Raw genomic sequence first — 20,787 nt, 5'->3', positions numbered from 1 at the left:
AAATCAAGAAGCATCTTAAAAAATTGGATTCTCAAGTGTGGCAAGATCCAGCCATTCCAGTCCTAGGTACATACTCTGAAGATGTGAAAGCAGGAATGGAAACAGATACTTAGACACCCACGTTAATAGAAGCACGGGTCGTAACAGCCAAGAGAGAAACCAACTCAGATGTCCACCAACAGACGGCCAAACCAAATGTGCTGCATACATACGACAGAATATTTTTCAGCCTCAAAAAGGAAGGAAATCCTCACACGTGCTTAAACATGGGTGAAGACATCACGCTACGTGAAATAAACCCATCACGAGGGCAAATCCTGTACGATTCCGTGAGATGAGGTATCCAGAAGAGTCAAATTAGAGAAAGAAAGGAGCGAGCTGGGTGCCAAAAGCTGGTGGCAGCAGGGAACAGAGTTCATGTTTCATGGGGACAGAGTGTGAGCTTGGGCAGATGACAAGGTCCCGGCGACAGACTGTTGCGCAACAGCGTGAATGTACTTAATGCCAATGCCTAAAGTGGGTTGCCCATGGTCATTTTTTTCTCTTGTACGTTTTACCGCGATTAAAAAACATCAGATCCTTTTCCAAAACATTTACATCCATATTGAGCAAGGAAACCAACCCTGTTTGCTCCTGTGTCCCCTGGGACAGTCTTGAGAAATTCCGTACACGAGCAGGCATTTAATGGAGGCAAAAGCAGAAAGCAGGCAGGATGATGGGGGGCTCCCGACAGACACACTCACGCTGAACACCGGGGTCATTACAGAACTCAGGGCTTTTCCCCAGGAACTCGGGAAACATCAGCACCCCCCACTCTAATGGAACTGTTCCCGCTGTAGCCCTTAGCTGACGTTTTTATAGGTTAGAAAATTAACTGTCACAGCCTTCAATGACGATCAACCGAGGCTGAAATAAAATCCCTGCCGTGAATCCCATCTGACCGGTTCCTCTGGTCTTGTTGCAAAGCCGTAAGCTGCCCTGTGGACGGTGGCAATGGCTGCAGCCTATTTGCTCCCTGCTGGGTTTGCTCACACTCTGTTCTTGCACCTAATGTCTGTATTGCCGGAATCTGGGAGGTGGGTCACCAAGCACAGCTGCTTTAGGCTCCTCAGAAAGAAAATGAGCCCAGAAAAGGACTGACGGTGAAAGAAATCCACTCCCACAATGGAATCATAGCGTGTCATGTTATCCCAAAAGATCTGTCATGTTAACACAAGCAATTTAACCATCAGCCAAAATGCAAAGCCTTACGGAGCAGACTGAGATACCCAGAAAGTTCTCTGCTGGGAGGAACGCCCCAAAGCAGTGATAAGGACCAGCTCGGAAGGAACCCTGGTGTGGAGCCGGCGAAGGGGATCCTGCTGTGGTCGGCGCCGTGTCACTGCCCCACCCACCATGCCATTCCCACCCACTGCGCCCAGCCTGGTGACCCCCCAGCCCCCTACAGGCTGGCGCTAAGTGTCACTTGACAGAGGGCTGAGAGGAGCAATCTCAGGTAGGCCAGCGTTGCAGAAGGAGCACACGATGAAGCCGTGGACAGTAAAGTGCCGTGATGAACCACGCCTGATAAAGGAAAAAAGCAAAGCGCCTACATGTGCACTATTTTGAGAAAACGTGCTCCCTTCTCCAATACAGTGTTCTAAAGAACAAGTCATTCACTGCCATCCTTGGGGCCAGTTGTTTGGGAAAGATTAATTGTTAACCACAGGACTCATTCACTGCTCAGACCGAGGAGACAGGGTTTGAGCCACTGAGCAGTTCTCTCGGGGGGGAAGAAACCCGCTGGCCCTGGCAGGCCTGTGAGGCCCCGCGTGGGCCCGGGGAAGACCCACTGACCCTCTCCTGCTGCGGTACCCAGTGCCAGCTGGTGGGGCAGGACCGTATCCCAGAAGCCCTTGCAGGGACACACCTGCGGCTCTCTGAAAGGCGTCCATCGCACCCTCCAGCCCAGCCTGCGTCTGTCGGTTGCACCGGGTCCCGATCTGTGTATAGAGGGCTCCGATGTTAAACAGAATGCTGGCTTTCTCCAGTAGAAGGTTCTGCTGGCTGACCGGAACCCCGGTGAGGGAGTCATACCTATTTAAAAGAAATGGTTTTGAGAATAGGGATCATTTGGCTAGTGAATGCCTCTGTGGGGTGAAAGCAGGCAAAATTTAGTTCTTGAGTATAGTTAAAAAACACACATGCAATGAAGCGTTTGTTTCCAAGCAAGACAATGGGCCTGATCCTACTGAACAAAGATAAGCCACAATCTCATACAATAAGGCTTCTCCATCAAGACGTCCTTCCATAAGTGAATGGATAAGTAAACTTGGCACAACAACACACTGGAATATCACTTAGTAATAAAAAGAAATGAGTTATCGAGCTGTGAGAAGACATGCAGGAAACCTGAGTGCATATTTCTAAGTGAAAGGAAGCCAACCTGATAAAGGCTACACACTGTACGATTCCAACTATCTGACAATCTGGAGAAGGAAAAACAATGGAGACAGAAAGAATCAGTAGTTGCCAGAGTTGTTGGGGGGGGAGGGGTGAAGAGATGGAGCAGAGAATGGTAGGGGGTGAAACTATTCTGCATGATAGTACAACGTGGATACGTGACCTTATATGTGTATCAAAACCCATGAAACGTCTCCCACCAAGAGTGAGCCCCAATGTAAACTATAGACCTTGGGTGGCAATGGGGGAGCCCTGGCATGTGGGGGGGGGCAGGGGACATATGGGAAAAGCCTCACTTTAAAAAAAAAAACTTTTTTTTTTTAACATTTATTTATTTTTGAGAGACAGAGACACAGAGCATGAGCAGGGGAGGTGCAGAGAGGGAGGGAGACACAGAATCTGAAGCAGGCTCCAGGCTCTGAGCTGTCGGCACAGAGCCCGGCACGGGGCTTGAACTCACAAACTGCGAGATCATGACCTGAGCCGAGGTGAGATGCTTAACTGAGTCACCCAGGCGCCCCGAAATCTCTCACTTTTGCTGTGAACCTAAAACTGTTCTAAAAAATAAGGTGTATTAAAAAATATGGGTCTTCTCCTAAATGTAACACGGCCATTACTAACCCCTCATAATTCTTCCTCAAGTCGAAAAGACTGGGGATTTGTTTTAAAGTTCACATGTCAACCAGGAGATAGATGTGGAGCTTCCTAATTCAACACGGAGGAGAGCCTTTTCACTGTGAGCAGGTAGCTAAGGCATCTTTAGCAAAAGTCATCTGCCTGATCGTTCAAAAGGACAGCATCACTCATCACCAGCGGTGGTGAAATGCGGCTCTAAATGCGCCCGGTACCTCTTGGGACCTCCTCCCCTCTCGCCCATGCTAAGTACGCTCAGAGAAGAGGCACAGCCTCTCCAAAGTGTTTAAAGGACGCTACCCTTCGAAAACACCAACTCTGGACAAGAATCAAACATTCTGCTCAGGTTTTTAAGAGCTGACTTATTTCTGTTTGCTGCCTTTGTCATTGGTACAAAACCCAATTCCATTCCCACCCGCTGCTCCACCTGGAACAAGAATCTTGCTTCTTGTTAGTTCCACCTTGGAGCCCCAGTGTTCCCTCAACAATAAAATGGACATGAAAAAAATGCCTCTTCTCCCCGGCTCGCTTGTTCCAAGAAGCAAGAAGCCACGGTCTGTTGGAGCCTTTTCCCCTTGGTTCCCTTCGTAAATAAACACCTGTGTATCTACCTGTCTCCAGCTCTCCTGTATAAGTGGGACCGCTTGAGGGAGGGGGAGTGGTTGCAGGGGAACCCCGCCCCCACCCTGGGGGTGCTGACTGGGAAGGTGGCAGCAGAGACCACGGGCACCTACCATGTGAACAAGATGCCCATCTGGCGGGTGGGCGGGAAGAATCGGCTCTCCACAAATCCCAGCTGGATGAAGTAACTCATCAGCAGCTCCACACCGGCCTCATCCCGACTGGGGGTCCGGCAGGCCTGAAAGGAAGGGAGTCACAGATGGGGGGAGCAGGTGAGGATGCAGCAGACGGCCCCCCACGGGAAGATGTGTCGCACATAACTATGTCTATGGAGCCCGGGACCCGCTGCTGCTATCATGAGCGCCAGGAGGGGTGGCAAAGGGCTGGGGTGAACTCAGGAGTCCCGGAATCCAGCCCCAGACGCGCCAGTGGGCGTGTGTGTCCCTTTCTGTGGTCTTCTCGGGTGCAGGGTTGAACAGAGGGCTCCCAAAGCGCCTCCCTATCCCCTCCAGCCAGGAGCGATGCTCTAAGACTTTAAGTGCAGGAACAGGGCATCCTGAAGATGCAGGAGGCTCCAGCGGCCATGCTCCCCTCCGCCGCGCGCAAATCCACACCTGTCTCAGGTCCATCAGATCTGCTATTTCATCTTCATAGAGGTAGCTTTCCTCACTGTAATGCTCCAGGATAAAATCCTGCAAGAGAAAGAAGATGAGCTATTGTAAATAAGTAAAACGGGAATGTCTCATGTGCACCCCGCCCCCTCCCCCTTTAAAAGTCCATGTAGGGGGCGCCTGGGTGGCTCAGTCGGTTAAGATTCCCAACTTCAGCTCAGGTCATGATCTCACAGCTCGTGAGGCTCTGTGCTGACAGCTCGGAGCCTGGAGCCTGCTTCGGATTCTGGGTCTCCCTCTCTCTCTGCCCCTCCTTCACTTGTGCTCTGTCGCTGTCTCTCTCTCTCAAAAATAAGCAAGCATTAAAAAAAATTAAAACCCACATAGAATTCATAATAACAGGGGAGAAGAAACACTACTCTGATTTTCTGGGGGGTGGGATTTATTTTCTTAACTTTCTGTTTGTTTGCTTATCTCTATTATATATTTAAAATTGTTTTCCCTGTGTTGCTTCAGTAAAAATGAAAGTTGAAATTATTTTTTATTTTAAAATGTCTTTGCAGGGGTGCCTGGCTGGCTCAGTCAGTAGGGCATCCGACTCTTGATCTTAGGTCATGAGTTCAAGCCCCACACTGGGCATGCCTACTTAAAACAAACAAACAAATAAAAATATCTTTGCAGGACAGTTAAGTGGCCCCGTAAGTACTATACATGGAACAGTTCTGGCAAACAGCACAGATACTCCAGGGCTCAGACGTTCTGGGCACAGGGGCTTCCTGGCAAAGGAAACTGCGGTCTAGGCACTGTTATGAGGACGCTACCCTCCGGGCCTGTGATGAAAGCCTTCATGAGAGCAGTTTTGGGCACTTCCACAAATGAAGCACCCGAAGGAGACCTCCAAACCCGGTCCACAGTCCAGCGTGTGATGACCACCCTGCGAGGTCCTTTAGTCACACGACCCACACTGATGCGCACCTGCTATGTGCCAGGCGCCGTTTGAGTGTCTGGGCTACATAAGCAAACAAATTAAAGACTTTTCCCCGCGGAGCTTATATTCTCGCAAGGGGGCACAGGCAGTTAGTAACAGGCACAACCAACAAGTAAAGGACGTCACACGTTAGAAGGTAGCAAGAATTACAGGGAAAAGATAAAAACGGGGTAAGGGGCATGGGGAGTGGCTTCCTGCATGACATATGTCATAAGCGTTGGCTCTCCCTGGAGACAGGAAGCTAAGAGACACTGGTCAGTTATGTTTTCTCAAGTGTGAGTACAGTCTATTTACACACTTTCCACATTAAAGCACCTCCTTTTTGTACGTTCAATGCATATCCACATGCACACACACTCACACGCCGTCTTACAAAAGTGGTATTGAGTGAGTAGGTAAATTTGCTGCGCTTTTCTTGTTGAATGGGCAATGTGTCAAACGTCCTCATGTGCCACAGGATATTCTGTAACATGACTTCTAATAGTTATACAGTCCACCAATGTAATCACTGTACAACTCATCTACTGAACAAATTAACCGAGCACCTACTATGTGCTAGCCAATACGGAGAAAAACAGAGCATGAGTGGGGGAGGGGCAGAGAGATTAGGAGAATCGGAAGCAGGCTCCAGGCTCTGAGCTGTCAACATAGAGTCTGACGCAGGGCTCGAACTCATGACTGTGAGATCATGACCTGAGCCGAAGTTGGATGCTCCACTGACTGAGCCACCCAGGCACCTGCTCCTTCTGTTTTTCAATTTGACCTTTCTTCCCTAAGTTTTCCTTTCATTGTATGATGCTGTCACAGATTGTTTTTACAAGTTTACTTCAAGTGCTGATGTTAGGCATCAGCTCCTCTCTAATGTAGTGACTGTTAAAATCTAAAGGGATTCTCTGCTGGATTTATGTTATTAGTGATGTTCATTATGATGAAAATGATCTGGATGCCTCTGACAACATCTCCGAAAACAGTGCTGGGGTCATTGCCCATGATGCTTGGGGATGAGAAAAACTTCATCTTTTTCAGGATAGCACACTGTTCTGTCACCTTCTTTCTTTTTTGTTTGTTAAGTTTATTTATTTATTTTGAGAGAGAGAGAGAGAGTGAGCAAGCAGGGGAGGCACAGAGAGAGGGAAAGAGAGAATCCCAGGCAGACTCCGCACTGTCAGCATAGAGCCCAATGTGGGGCTCAAATTCACAAACTGTGAGATCATGACTTGAGCCGAAACCAAGAGTCAGACACTTAACTGACTGAGCCACCCAGGCACCCCAACTTCTGCTACGGATGCTGGCAAAACTTTTCTTTCTTCTTCTTCTTCTTTTTTTAATGTTTGTTTATTTTTGAGAGCGAGAGAGAAAAAGAGAAAGAGAGCACATGTGCACATACATGAATTGGGGGAGGGACAGAGAGAGAGGGAGAGAGAGAATCTCAAGCAGGCTCTGTGCTGTCAGTACAGAGCCCAACACAGGGCTCGATCCCACAAACCCTGAGATCATGACCTGAGCTGAAATCAACAGTCAGCCGCTCAACTGACAGGGCCACGCAGGTGTCCCATGGCAAAAATGTTCTTAAAATTAGGAGAGAAATTACAAACTTTATGTTAACCTCACAGAAGTCAAAGAGAATTTTGGTAAATTCTAAATGCATTCCTAGGTAAAATTAAATTTACATAGAAGGAAAAAATACCTACGGCACCTGGGGGGCTCAGTAGGTTGATTTTGGCTCAGGTCATGATCCCAGGTCATGGGATGGAGCCCTATGTCAGGCTCTGCACTGAGTGTGGAGCCTGCTTAAGATTCTCTCTCCCTCTCTCTGTCTCTCCCCCTCTGTCCCTCTTCCCCAGATGCTCTCTCAAAAAAAAAAAAAAAAAAAAATCTGGCTGGAACCCATTGTAAGCATCAGGGATAAGACAGGATTATATAACATCATTCTATTCATATAACATAATTCTGAAAGTTAACAAATTAAGACAAATATTAGAAAGGAAAAAACAAACTAAGTTTTTCCTCAAAGTGATGGCCTATTTATAAAGCCTAGAGCTTCAACTGAAAAACTACTAAAGTAACAGGAATCCAGGGAAATGGACAAAAAATTACTATATATAAATCAATAGTCTTCCTTTCTTCTACAAGCCATAACCAGTTTGAAAAATATAGCAGCAGGGAAACAATACCTTCCCCATTGCACCAGGCCAAGAAAAGTATAATATTCTTGGGGGTAAAATTTTGCCCATCTCCTCTGTTTGTTCTCTGTTAAGAGACTGGGGTTTTTTTTTGGTCTTTATTCATTTGTTTTGTTTCTTAAATTCCACATATGAATGAAATCATATGGTATCTGTGTCTCTCTGACTTATTTCACTTAGCGTGATATTCTCCAAATGCGCCCATGTTGCTGCAAATGGCAAGCATTAGATCATTTAAAATCAGACAGACAAGGTCCCTGCCCCCATAAAACTTGCGATTTGTTGACATCAACATTTAGAAATATTATGTTCATAGATAAGAATATGCAATATGTAAAGATACAATTTTGTCCTAATTAAGCTATGAATCTAAATGAAGTTTCAATCAAAACCCAAAAGCACTATTTTGGAGAAACTTGACAAAACATGGGAGTAAAATTTGGAAGAAAAGCCAATAACATTTGGAAGAGCATAGTTAATAAAAGAGGCTTGCTCTAATTGCTGTTAAAACACATAGGGATTGGGGCTCCCGGGTGGCTCAGTCGGTTAAGCGTCTGACTTCAGCTCAGGTCATGATCTCATGATTTGTGGGTTCGAGCCCTGCTTTGGGCTCTGTGCTGACAGCTCAGAGCCTGGAGCCTGCTTTGGATTCTATATCTCCCTCTCTGTCTGCCCCTCCCCTGCTCATGCTCTGTCTCTCTCTATATCAAAAATAAATTAAAAAAAAACAAACACAGGGATTAACTTGTGAGCAATGGATAGACGATGAAACCAGGCATGGATCAGACACAGATGGAAGTAGATTTGAGAATCGGGTGCCTGACTAAAGCCAGCATGCCACAGAAGTGGGAAAGGCTGGAAGAGCCAGCATGCCCAGACAGGAAGGAAGTGGCATACACGGACTGCGGGCCTGACGTGAATTTAAGCAAAGAGCTAACAGAGTGGTGTGGGCAGGGGTAAGGGGACCTGCAGGGATGGTGTGGAACCCCAGAGCTAAAGGGTCAGGATACAGAAGGAGCTCTAGAAACCCAGAGAGGTGGCTACCAGAGGTAGGCACCCACAGCCACCAGGACCTTCCCTCTGGGAATGCAAGAAGGAAGCCATCCGAGGGAACCTGGGGAATAAATGCCCGAACTTCCCTCTCCTCCCATCCTCTCCGGTGCTCTTCCCCCTCAGCCACAGGTGATAGGAAGCCACAGAGCAGGATGGAGAAGGGTGATGGGGGTAGGGAGATGGACACCATCCCCCACTACAGATGGTTTCTTCACATAGAGTTCAGGGGAAACTGACTGCCCATTTGGTTTAAATAGAGAATTACAGGGGCGCCTGGGTGGCTCAGTCAGTTAAGCGTCTGACTTTGGCTCAGGTCATGATCTCACGGTTCATGGGTTCGAGCCCCACTTCGGGCTCTGTGCTAACAGCTCAGAGCCTGGAGCCTGCTTCAGATTCTATGTCTTCCCCTCTCTCTGCCCCTCCTCCGCTCACACGCTATCTCTCTCTCATTTTTTGAGATAATGAGATGTTTAAACAAACATTAAAAAAAAAAAAAAGAATTACAACCCTATACCTTATTTTTTACCCCAAAACTAATTCCAACCAGATTAAAGATTTGATGTAAAAAACATAAACAAGACACTGGAAGAAATACTAGCAATGTACTGATGCCACTTTGGTGTGAAGAGTGCCTTTCTGAACATGCTCTCTAAGTGGAACTGTAAAGGGAGGGGCTAGTAAGTTCAACGACATAAAATCTTAGATATATATATATATCTTAAATACATATATTCTAGTTTTTAAACTCGCTAGTGCTTGGGGCGCCTGGGTGGCTCAGTCGGTTAAGCCTCCAACTTCATCTCAGGTCATGATCTCGTGGTCCATGAGTTTGAGCCCCACATCAGGCTCTGTGCTGCCAGCTCAGAGCCTGGAACCTGCTTCAGATTCTGTGTCTCCCTCTCTCTCTGACCCTCCCCTACTCATGCTCGCTCTCTCTCTTTCTCTCTCTCTCTCAAAATAAATAAACATTAACAATAAATAAATAAATAAATAAATAATAAATTGGTTAGTGCTTGTATAACAAAAGTTAAATTAAGGAGAAAAGGTACTGAGAGAAGTATTTGCAAAATATATAAAACCAAGGGTTAATATTCTTCACATGTAAAACATCTCTTGTAAGAAATAAAAGCAACACTGGAAAAGCAGACAAAGGGCAGAAACAGTCGATTTGATAGGGAAAGTGTAAAGGGCAAATAAACACACAGGAGAGGCGCCTGGGTGGCTCAGTCATTTAAATGGTTAAACGTCCGACTCTTGATGTCAGCTCAGGTCACGATCTTGCGGTTTGTGAGTTAAAGCCCCACATCAGGCTCTGTGCTAATAGTGTAGAACCTACTTGAGATTCTGTCTCTTCTTCTCTCTGCCCTTCCCTGCTTATGCATGTGCTCTCGCTCTCTCTCTCAAAATAAATAAATAAACCAAAAAAACAAAACCACCATACATGCATTCAACTCAAATACTGATCAGAGAAATGCAAACTGTATGCAATAAGTTCTTAATTTGCCCTATATCACAAAAATCACAAAGAGCACCAAAAAAAAACCAAAATGAATGATGCCCAGCGTAACCCGAGGTTCAGGAAGATAAGCCGTCGTCACACACAGTCGGGAGGAATGTAGGTAGTATGGATCTCCGACCAACCAAATCCATATCTAGAAATCTCTGTCCAAAGAGAACACTCAGTGAAGTGTGCAAATGCTCAGTGGGGAGCCGCCGACAAGAGCGAGCATTTGGAAGCTGCCTCAAGAATAAGATTAACAGCCACCTTGTTCAGCACCAACCGCAAGCAGATACCACAGGAAGCCCTAACAGAGGGGCGGGAGAGAGCCCCACACCTTCATGAGTCTGGCCCCTGATCAGAGGAACAGCCCCAGGGTCCAAAGATAAAGTGTTGAGCAGGTTACGGGCTCAGTGGGGACAGGTGGGGGGGTGAGGGGGGCAGGGACCTTTCCATGTCTTGGTATTTTTCTGAATGCTTTGCAATACCGTTTTTAACAAAAACAAATAAATAAAGCTATATTTAGAGGCCCCCAAAAAACCGCAAAACAACTTGAATTCTCTGGAAAGGGAATTTATTTTTATGGTGTCTTCAAATGAGGCCGTTTGAAAGCCCGCTTAATTAAAAATAGAATGAAATCACACAGTGAAGTTTTGCTGGCCATTAAATGTCCTGCAGGTACACAGACAGGTGCGAGGCAGCCGCACTTTGATCCGCCCTTACGTCGGCCCGACTGCTTCCGCAGCACCTGTCGGTGTGACTCTCGGGCATGAACGTGGAAGGGAGAAAACTGAACGTCCCCAGATGTTCTCGTTCTTGTATGCCTGACATATGAAGAGTCCCTTTTAGGCTAAAATGACATGGTCAGAAGCCTCAGCTGAATAGCAGCTGGCCGTGCCCACATGTGATTTTTTTCCCCCACTGAGTTTAACATGCAATTTGGCACGTGACATGGCTGGATCCTTGCAGAGGTCCATTAAGTGCCCAAGTGTCACCAAGCGCCTCCTTTGAAAATGCCTGTGCTCTTGCCATCCTGGATCCAAGCAACTAACTGAATCTTCAACTATTCCACAAAGGCACCCAAAGACATTTCTACAGACATTAAGGAAATGTCTTGAGTCTCACCGACATGTGACAAGTGTCCCATCTAGAAATTCAGGCGGCCTCTAAATTGCTGACATAAAGCTGTGGCTCCTGGGTTGTTTTCTATCCAGAAAATCCAACCTTGGTTGATCCTGAGTCTTGTATGACTACCAACGTCCCTTCACAAATCCCAAGAGAGACCCCAAGTTGACAGGGACCAGCAGACCTAGATGTAAACCAGGGAGCAGTCAACGAGGCCCTGAGTGAAAGAGTCAAGAGGCGTACAGTCTCTGCTCCAGAATGGAGGTCCAGTGCAGAAGCTCTTGAAGCATTAACCAACTGCTTTTATTTTTTTTTAATGTTTTTTTAAATTTATTTCTGAGAGAGAGAGACAGTGTGAGCAGGGGAGGGTCAGAGAGAGAGGGAGACACAGAATCTGAAACAGGCTCCAGGCTCTGAGCTGTCAGCACAGAGCCTGACGCGGGGCTCAAACCCACGAATCGTGAGATCATGACCTTAGCGAAAGTCGGACGCTTAACCGACTAAGCCACCCAGGCGCCCCTCTAACCAACTGCTTTTAAAAGCACACGCTTTACAGTGTGCCCAAAATGCCTATGATCATTTTTTCCTTCCTAAACTAAAAGTGGTGCAAGATATGTCAACTAACAGAATGACTATGCAAAGAAATGTAATACTTGGAAGGACTTCTCAGGGCGCTGGGGTGAACTGCCTACCACCATGCCTGTGCTGGAGAGCTCAGAGACAGGCACGACCTTCCACCCCATTTCCCCTTTCTCCTCCTACATGGAAGTTGGAGGTGATTCATTAAAACTCAGAGTGACGGAGCCAGGGACAGGAGGAAGGGGAGGGCATTCCAGGCACGGGGAGGCCTCTCCTGGGCCTGGATGGGGCTGAGGCAGCTCTGGGGGCTTCCATCAAAGCACCTCTTCCGCTTCCTACCTGAATCCCTCACTGAGCCACAGGCCTGGAACGCAGGACCTGTGACATCAATGGCATCCAGCACAGTGACAGTCACAAGTGGGCCTCCAAGTATCAGCTGCGTACTGGGGACCCCTACAGGTTTTTTTTTTTTTTTTTTTTTTTTTTAACATTTACGTACATTAGAGACAGAGAGAAACAGAGCATGATCGTGGGAGGGGCAGAGTCAGGGGGAGACAGAATCTGAAGCAGGCTCCAGGCTCTGAGCTGTCAGCACAAAGCCCGACGCAGGGCTTGAACTCAAACTGTGAGATCATGACCTGAGCTGAAGTCAGATGCTCAACCGACTGAGCCACCCAGGCGTCCCCAGGGACCCCTATAGTTAAGAGGAGGGCAGATACTGATTTGGTTGGTTGTTTGTTTTTTTTAAGCTGTTAGAAGGGAAAAATTTTTTTAAAAGGGAGAGAGACTGGAGGGAAGAAAGAAAGAGGTGGCTGGATCCCCAGTAATTCGATAGAGGGGGAAAAAACCCCAGAAATTCTAGCTATTCAAGTATTTAAAGATAATGAAATATACCAAAAAACAGGGTAGATTGGTATATAGATACAGGGATGCCTAGATGGACAAACATGTGATAAACTGACTATAGGAAAATGTTCATGGTAGAATCTAGGTAGTAAACATACAGGGATTTGCTGCAGAATTCTTTCAGTTTTCCTAGAGGTTTAGAAATTTTCAGAATAAAATGTTGGGGGAAAATTTAGCTAATCTCCCATAAACACGGCCTAAATTGGTTTTAAAACTTAAGAAGAAATTAATATAGGCTACAATTCAAAAAAAATTTTTTTAATGCTTATTTATTTTTGAGGGAGAGACAGAGTATGAGCCAGGGAGGGGCAGGGAGGGAGACACAGAATCTGAAGCAGGCTCCGGGCTCTGAGCTGTCCGCACAGAGCCTGACAGAGCTTTAACTCACAAACCTTGAGATCATGACCTGAGCCAAAGTTGGAAGCTTAACTGACTGAGCCACCCAGGCGCCCTCATTTTTTAAATTCCAAAGCACGTCCCCCATGGACCCTCTGTGGCTTGGCCTCCTGGGGAGGATAGGCCCAGGTTTCTAACCCACCTTCCTGGGCCCGGAGCCTTGGAGGGAACCAAAGAGAGCCAGAGGACACAGGAGAACGGCACAGGGCTCTCTGGCTTGCTGAAGGGGTCCGGAAACACCCTGCAGAAATCAGCTAACACTTGGCCCACTGGGCCTAAGGCAACTTGCAAGAGATACACGACTTCTAGTTTTTCTTTGTAAACAATGAGTCCAGAACCCATCGCTTTGAGATTTACCTTGAGAACAACTGAGAAGTCAACATCCTTGGTTTCCTTCAGGCCAAGCGGAATCAGAGGAATGGTAAATGCCTCCCTATAAGGAACACAGCAAAGTATATGAACATCCCGGTCCCGGCCGCTGTGCGCCCAGCAGCCCAGCTCAGGGCCCCACCGCCTCCCCATGCCGGTTCATGTTCTACAAAGATGACGCTGGTCACGTGCCTATCTCTGTTCTAAACCCAGTCCCAGAGCCCTGTGACTTCTCGACTACCCAGCCTAACACACAAGGGCCAGCCGTCTTGACCTGTTCCTTCAGTGACTATGCTGGGGGCCTCCTGTGGGGCTGGCTCTGTGCCTGACGCGGCCACCGCTGCCCGGCCTGGGCACACGACCTTGCCCATCCATGCACCTCCTTTATCCCCCTCCTCCTCCTCCTTTCCTCACCAGGGCAGGTCCCACCTAGGCTCTTAGGGGCCTCCTCTGATGGGGAGAACCCCCTAGGGTCCCATCACCTGCATGGGGAAGCCTTGAGGGCCCCTTTTGACACCTAAACTCCAGGCCCAGGTCGCCTGCCTGCCCCCCACTGCACTCCCCCACAGCGGACCACTCAGTTTCCCCACAGGCTGCCCTGGGAGTGTGCCCTGAACCTACATGCTTAGGGACAGGGGCAGGGCCAAAAGGTAGTGAAGGGGGCTCGGGCTGTGTTTTGCAAACAGAGATTTAGCTCCGTGACCTGTAAACGGAGACCTCCTGGGGCAGCCCAGCCACGGAGGAGGCCAGGAATGCACGGCAGGGCGAGTGGACAATGCAGCTGTAAGCTGAAACTGCCTCTGTGGCCAAGGGAAAACCACCGGCTGTGCTAAAAGCAGGCGGGATCCAACCGTGGGGGTGCCTGGTTTCCCCAGAGCCCGCAGGGAAAGCCAGAGCCTGCTGGAAGGGGACTGTGGATGGGCCACACCTCTCTCCCCCAGGCCCCGACACCCTCGTACCCTCTCCCCTCTAGGGCTGTGCTCCCCATGACCGCCCCGGAGCAGCCAGGGCACCCTGGTCCCAACCTCGCGCTAACGTAACTTTCTCCATGACCTCCAGCCTCCTCGTGTTTTGTCTTCTGCCCGACGTGACTGTTTCTTCCCCTCCTGCCTCACAGAAATGTTTAAAGATCAACTGTGCTAAGAAAGAAACAATCTGCTTTGAAAACAGGAAGGGGGTGGGTGCAAATGCAAGGTGTCATTATGAACCCGCACACCTCTTTGCCTCTCCCCGACGGCACAGGAAACCAAGTGGCCTCTGTAGAGCCACACTGTAATCACACAGGGGCCCTCAGTGCCTGCCCCTGTGGAATACACCCCTGCGGTCCTGTACCGCAGGCGGGAATATGAAACATCCTACGTTTATTGGCCAAGTTTGGCCCTACCTCCCTTAAGGAACGTTGACCTTTGGGCAAAATACTGGAATTTAATATCCCAGTATAGGCTGGGAGACGCCTCTCATCTGTTGTGATTAGGTGTTCAAACCCACACAGGGGCCCACAGGTGAGCGAGCCAGGGCTCCGGACATCACAGGAGGAAGAACAGAGAGTTCACACATTAATGCCTTCCCTCTGGCTCTGAAAAACACCCACATGCCAGGCAGAGGATTGGGGACAGACGGGAAAAGCACATTCCAAAGGTGACTCAAGGTTCCCAAATGCCATCTTTTTGTTAATCCACACAACTGCCTTCTGACTGCGTTTCCCCTGGCGCTAGCCTGCCTTTTGAGAAGCCTCATGTCTCTGCACAGCGTCTCTGGGTTATTCCTCCTCCAAGACGGACATTTCTTTCAAAGGTAGCTCACACCTTAGGGAGACGTTCTGAGCTTGTTCTGAAGCCTGCCCCTCAGCACTGGGCCCCCCACACTCCCTAGGGGGAGGCTTCTGAATGAGGACGTTCATCTCTCAAATATTTAACAGGGTACATTTCTGAAGTCTCTCAGTTGCCATGCCAACTCACACAGGTCCCCTAATCTTTGATATAAATGATCTGTCAAGTGGTTTAGCCGTTTTCGCATCCTACCAGTGGAAGGACCCAGGGAGGCCCTGTGCACGGTGAAGAGGCTGAGAGGGAAAAGGGCAGTGTGGCCCCACCTGGCGGCTGGCTCTCAAGGCCAACCACAGAGGCCATCTTTATGGGAGAGCCATGTGAGAGATGCTGTCTCTTCATCTGGACCCAGCCACGCAGCTCTCCCATAATCGAATGCCTTTCTGTCCCACTCTCCATGGATTTCCAATGTCATGGTTCATCCCTTTGACTCCCGCATCATGCTCAAACCTCAAACAGATCAATCCCTCTCTTCCCAAAGTGAGGTCTGCCAACCCTCTCGGGTCTACATGGCCACCGTCCCTGACACGGCACGTTCCGAGGCTCCGAAGGCATTTGGAAGAATCAGTGCCCCCACTTACTCTGTGTTCTGATAGACTCCCACAGAGATGTTGAGCCCCTCCAGCTCTTCCTTGAGCATCTGTAGATCCGAGTTCACGAAGCTCAGTTCCAGGCGCACCTGCTCCCGCACCTTCTGGTTCGTAGCTGCTCTGTTAGAAGAGAAGGGGGAGGAAAGTGCCTTCAGCCCAGCTGCCCCACCACTGAGTGAGCAGACCTCCCAAACCCCATAGGGAAGTCCTGAGGGTTCACTTGCAGCTGTGAGCACCAGATGTGATCAGATAAGAGGTCTCAGGGATGCTCAGCGCCTGGCCCACCCTGAGCCGCACCTGCCACTAAATAGACCTGAAACATCACTGATAAACTGAGCTGCTCGACATGAATTTTAAGACATTCCTGCAAAGAATCAGCTTTGAGAAAAGAGAATTGCTCCCAGCCACCCATAAAAGACCATAAACTAGCCCCTTGAAAGGAAATGGCTATGATAAAATTTCCCAGCTCATTCTATGAGGTCTAGTTTTACCCTGACCCAAAACCAGAGAAAGACATCATAAGAAAACAAAACAACAAACTAATATCCTTCATGAGTATATATGCAAAAATCCTCAAAAAAATATTAGCAAACCAAACCTAGCAACATACGACAACCATTCTATACCATAACCAAGTGGGATATACCCCAGGATTGCAAGGTTGGTTTAATATCCAAAAATCAATTAAAGTGACACACTGTGTTAACAGGCTATAGGATAAAAAACACATGGTCAACAGATGCAAAAACAAAAGGCATGTGATAAAGTCCAACACAGATTCGTGATAAAAATTCTCACCAAACTGAGAAAAAAGGAAAATTTACAAAATTTGATAAAGGGCATCTATGAAAACAAAAAACAAAGCTAATATCATACTTAGTGGTGAAAGACATCCTTTCCCAATTATGATCAGGAATAAGGCAACAGTGTCCACTTTTACCACTTCTTTTTTTTTAACATTTATTTTTGAGAGAAAGAGAGCTTGAGTAGGAGAGGTGCAGAGAGAGAAAGGGAGACACAGCATGTGAAGTGGACTCCAGGCTCTGAGCTGTCAGCACAGAACCCAACATGGGGCTCAAGCCCACAGACCGTGAAATCGTGGCCTGAGCTAAAGTCGGACACTTAACCGACTGAGCCACCCAGGTGCCCCCACTTTTGCCACTTCTAATCACTACTGTACTGGAGCCTCAAGCCACTGGCAATAGGTAAATAAAGAAATTAAAGGCATGTTTAATCCTTCATTAAAGGATCAGAAAGGAAGAAGCAAAACTGTCTTTACTTACAGATGATATAATCTTGTATATAGAAGATCCCAAGGCATTCACAAAATACTAGAATTAATACATTCAGCAAGGTCACAGCATATAATTCAATATGCACAACTCAATCCTATCTTCACATACCAGTGACAAGCACTCTTAAAATGAAATTGAGAAAACAATTTCATTCACATTAGCATCAAAAAGTAAAATACTTTGGAATAAATCTAACAAAAGAAGCCTAAGACCTGCACACTGAAAACCATAAAACATTGCATATTAATTGGAAAGACACTCCATGTTTATGGATTGGAAGATGCACTACTGTCAAGATGTCAATTCTCCCTAATCGATCTATCAATTCAATTCCAATCAAAACTCCATGAGCTGAAGCAGGTGGGTAGCTCAGTTGGTTAGGCATCCGACTCTTGATTTCAGCTCAGGTCAAGATCTCACAGTTCATGAGACTGAGTTCTGCATCAGGCCCTGTGCTGAACCTGAAGTGTGTGTAAGATTCTCTCTCTCCCTCTGCCCCTCTCCTGCAAACACTCACGCTCACACTCTCGCTCTCTTTCTCTCTCAAAAAACAAAAACAAAACCCATGAGCTTTTCAGTAGAAAATGACAAGCTGATCCTAAAACGTTTATGAAAATGCAAAGCACCTAGGAGCCAAATAATTTTGAAAAAGAAGAACAAAGTTGAAGGATTGGTGCTATAGGATTTTAAAACTTACTATATAAATCCACGGCAATCAAGATAATGTAGCAGTGGCATAAGGCTAGGCAATGGAACAGAACAGAATCCAGAAATAAATCCTTGCATTTATGATCAACTGATTCTGACAAAGGTGACAAGGCATTTCAAAGGGGAAAAGACAGTCTTTTCAACAAATAGTGCTAAAGCAACTGGACATCCTCAGGTATGTCAGTTCTCCAAGACCACCCCTACCTTCAGTGATTCATTCACTAGAAGGACTCACAGGACTCAATACGGTTGTACTCAAGGCTGTGATTTATTACAGCAAAAGGGAAAGGTGCGTGGGGTGAGGTCTGAAGGCACCAGCCGCGAAGAGTCCTCTCCCCCAGGACTGTCAAACAGGACATGCTGAAGTCTCCCTGCAGAGTTTTGACAACACATGTGAAATGTGATCTACTAAGGAAGCTCATCTGGGACATAGCGCCCCGGGTTTTTACTAGGGACTGGTCAGGTAGCCAGTTCTGCCCAGAGTGTTTCAAAATTCCAGACTCCCAGTAAGCAGGCATTCAACAGAAACGACACTATTTGTGCAAATCATTCTTATCAGTTCTGGAAATGGTGGAAACTGTTCTGAAATTAAGTTTCCAGACACCAGCCAAGGGACAACCTTGCAAATAAGCTTTCTAAGGATAGCTGTCTCAGGCCTGCTCTGATAACTCTTTTTTGTACAATCAGCAAAAAATAAACCTCAATCTAAATCTCATAAAATACATAAATATTAAGTGAAAATGGATCAGAGACTTCGATATAAGATCTAAAACTCAACCACTTCTAGAAGAAAATATAGGGGCGCCTGGGTGGCTCAGTCAGTTAAGCGTCTGATTTTGGATCAGGTCATGATCTCACAGTTCATGAGTTCAAGCTCTGCATCAGGCTCTGTGCTGACAGCTCAGAGAATAGAGTCTGCTTCAGATTCTGTGTCTCCCTCTCTCTCTGCCTCTTCCCTGCTGGTGCTCTCTCTCTCAAAAATAAATAAACATTAGGGTGCCTAGGTGGCTCAGTCAGTTAAGCGTCCAACTTTGGCTCAGGTCATCATCTTACACTTCATGAGTTCGAGCCCTTTGTGGGCTCTATGCTGAAAGCTCAGAGCCTGGAGCCTGCTTCAGATTCTATTTCCCTCTCTCTGCCACTCCACTGCTCACACTCTGTGTCTCACTCTCTCTAAAAAATAAATATTTTAAAATATTTTTAATTAAAAAAATACATTTAAAAAGTTAAAATTAAAAAAAGAAAATACAGAAGGAAATTTTCATGATCTTGGGCTTGGCAATGTGTACTTAGCTATATACCAAAAGCATAATCCATTAAAAGAAGAAATTGAATTGGACTCTCTCAAATTAAAATACTTCTGTGCTAAAAATAAACTCAAAATGGATAAAGGACCTGAATGTGAGACAGGAAACCATCAAAACACTAAAGAAGAAAGCAGGAAACAACCTCCTTGACCTCAACTGCAGCAATTTCTTACTTGACACATCCCCAAAGGCAAGGTAATCAAGGGCAAAAATGAACTATTGGGACCTCATCAAGATAAAAAGTTTCTGTGTGGCAAAGGAAACAATCCATAAAACTAATAGGTAACTGACAGAATGGGAAAAGATAGTTGCAAATGACCTATCAGATAAAGGGCTAGTATCCAAAATCTATAAGGAACTCACCAAACTCCATACCAAAAAACAGATAATCCAGTGAAGAAATGGGCAGAAGACATGAACAGACACTTCTCCAAAGAGGACATCCAGATGGCCAACAGACACATGAAATGATGCTCAGAGTCCCTCATCAGGGGAAATACAAATCAAAACCACATTGAGATACCACTTCACGCCAGTCAGAGTGGCTAAAATGAACAAATCAGAGAACTCTACATGCTGGCGAGGATGTGGAGAAACGGGCACCCTCCTACACTCTTGGTGGGAATGTAAACTGGTACAGCCCCTCTGGAAAACAGTGTGGAGGTTCCTCAAAAAATTAACAATAGAACTCCCCTATGACCCAGCAATAGCACTGCTAGGAATTTACCCAAGGGATACAGGAGTGCTGATGCATAGGGGCTCATGTACCCCAATGTTCATAGCAGCACTCTCAACAATAGCCAAAACATGGAAAGAGCCTACGTGTCCATCAACGGACGAATGGATCAAGAAGATGTGGTTTATCTATACAATGGAACACCACATGGGAATGAGAAAGAATGAAATCTGGCCATGTGTCGCAACATGGATGGAACTAGAGGGTGTCATGCTAAGTGAAATATGTCAGGCAGAGAAGGACAGCTACCATATGTTTGCACATATAGGTGAATTATGAGGAACTTAATGGAGAACCATGAGGGAGAAGAAGGGGAAAAATACTTGGGGAGAGGGAGGGAGGGAGGCAAACCATGAGAGACTCTTGAATGTTGAGAACAAATTGAGGACTGATCGGTATGGGGGGGAGCTGAAGGGGGGAGATTGGCATGGTGGAGGGCACTTGTGGGGATGAGCACTGGGTGTTATATGGAAACCAACCTGACAATAAACTGTTTAAAAAAACGAAAAAAGGCAAATTGAGAAAAATAATAAATAAAATGGGCTTCTTGATTTAAAAAATAAATAAATAAAAACTTCTGTGCTTCAGGAGATACTATTTTAAAAATACACAAGCCATAGTCTAGGAGAGAATATTTGCAAATTATATACCTGATAAAGAATTTGTATCCAGATATATGAAGAGTTCTTTTAATTAAGTAATAAAAAGGCTTTATAGTTTTTTAATGGGCAGAAAAGTTTTTAAATTAAGGTCAAATTGACATATGACATATTAGTTTCAGGTAAATATCATAATAATTCGATATTTATATATTGCAAAATGATCAGCACAAACAATATTTGTCACCATAGTTACAGGGTTTTTGTGTGTGATAAGACCTTTTAATATTTACTCTCTTAGCAACTTTAAAACATGCAATAC

At 46.5% G+C, this 20,787-nt stretch overlaps 1 protein-coding gene across 1 annotated transcript in view; it reads right to left on the bottom strand.

Moving 5' to 3' along the window:
- The window catches only part of RHPN2 (rhophilin Rho GTPase binding protein 2), a 56,711-nt gene that overhangs the window by 14,600 nt on the left and 21,324 nt on the right, over window positions 1-20,787 (bottom strand). Inside the window, exons 3-7 of the mRNA XM_039231928.1 lie at window positions 15,812-15,940; window positions 13,393-13,468; window positions 4,311-4,388; window positions 3,810-3,934; window positions 1,910-2,076 (exon numbers count right to left, since the gene is read on the bottom strand). Of these exons, the coding sequence (XP_039087859.1) occupies window positions 1,910-2,076; window positions 3,810-3,934; window positions 4,311-4,388; window positions 13,393-13,468; window positions 15,812-15,940 (575 nt within the window). The remainder of the gene's footprint in view (window positions 1-1,909; window positions 2,077-3,809; window positions 3,935-4,310; window positions 4,389-13,392; window positions 13,469-15,811; window positions 15,941-20,787) is intronic.

Source organism: Hyaena hyaena, unplaced genomic scaffold (genome assembly GCF_003009895.1).
Source record: "Hyaena hyaena isolate Hyena2069 unplaced genomic scaffold, ASM300989v1 scaffold_61, whole genome shotgun sequence".
Classification (NCBI taxonomy): domain Eukaryota; kingdom Metazoa; phylum Chordata; class Mammalia; order Carnivora; family Hyaenidae; genus Hyaena; species Hyaena hyaena.
Note: the sequence above shows the minus strand (reverse complement) of the source record. Positions and strands in the feature narration are given on the sequence as shown.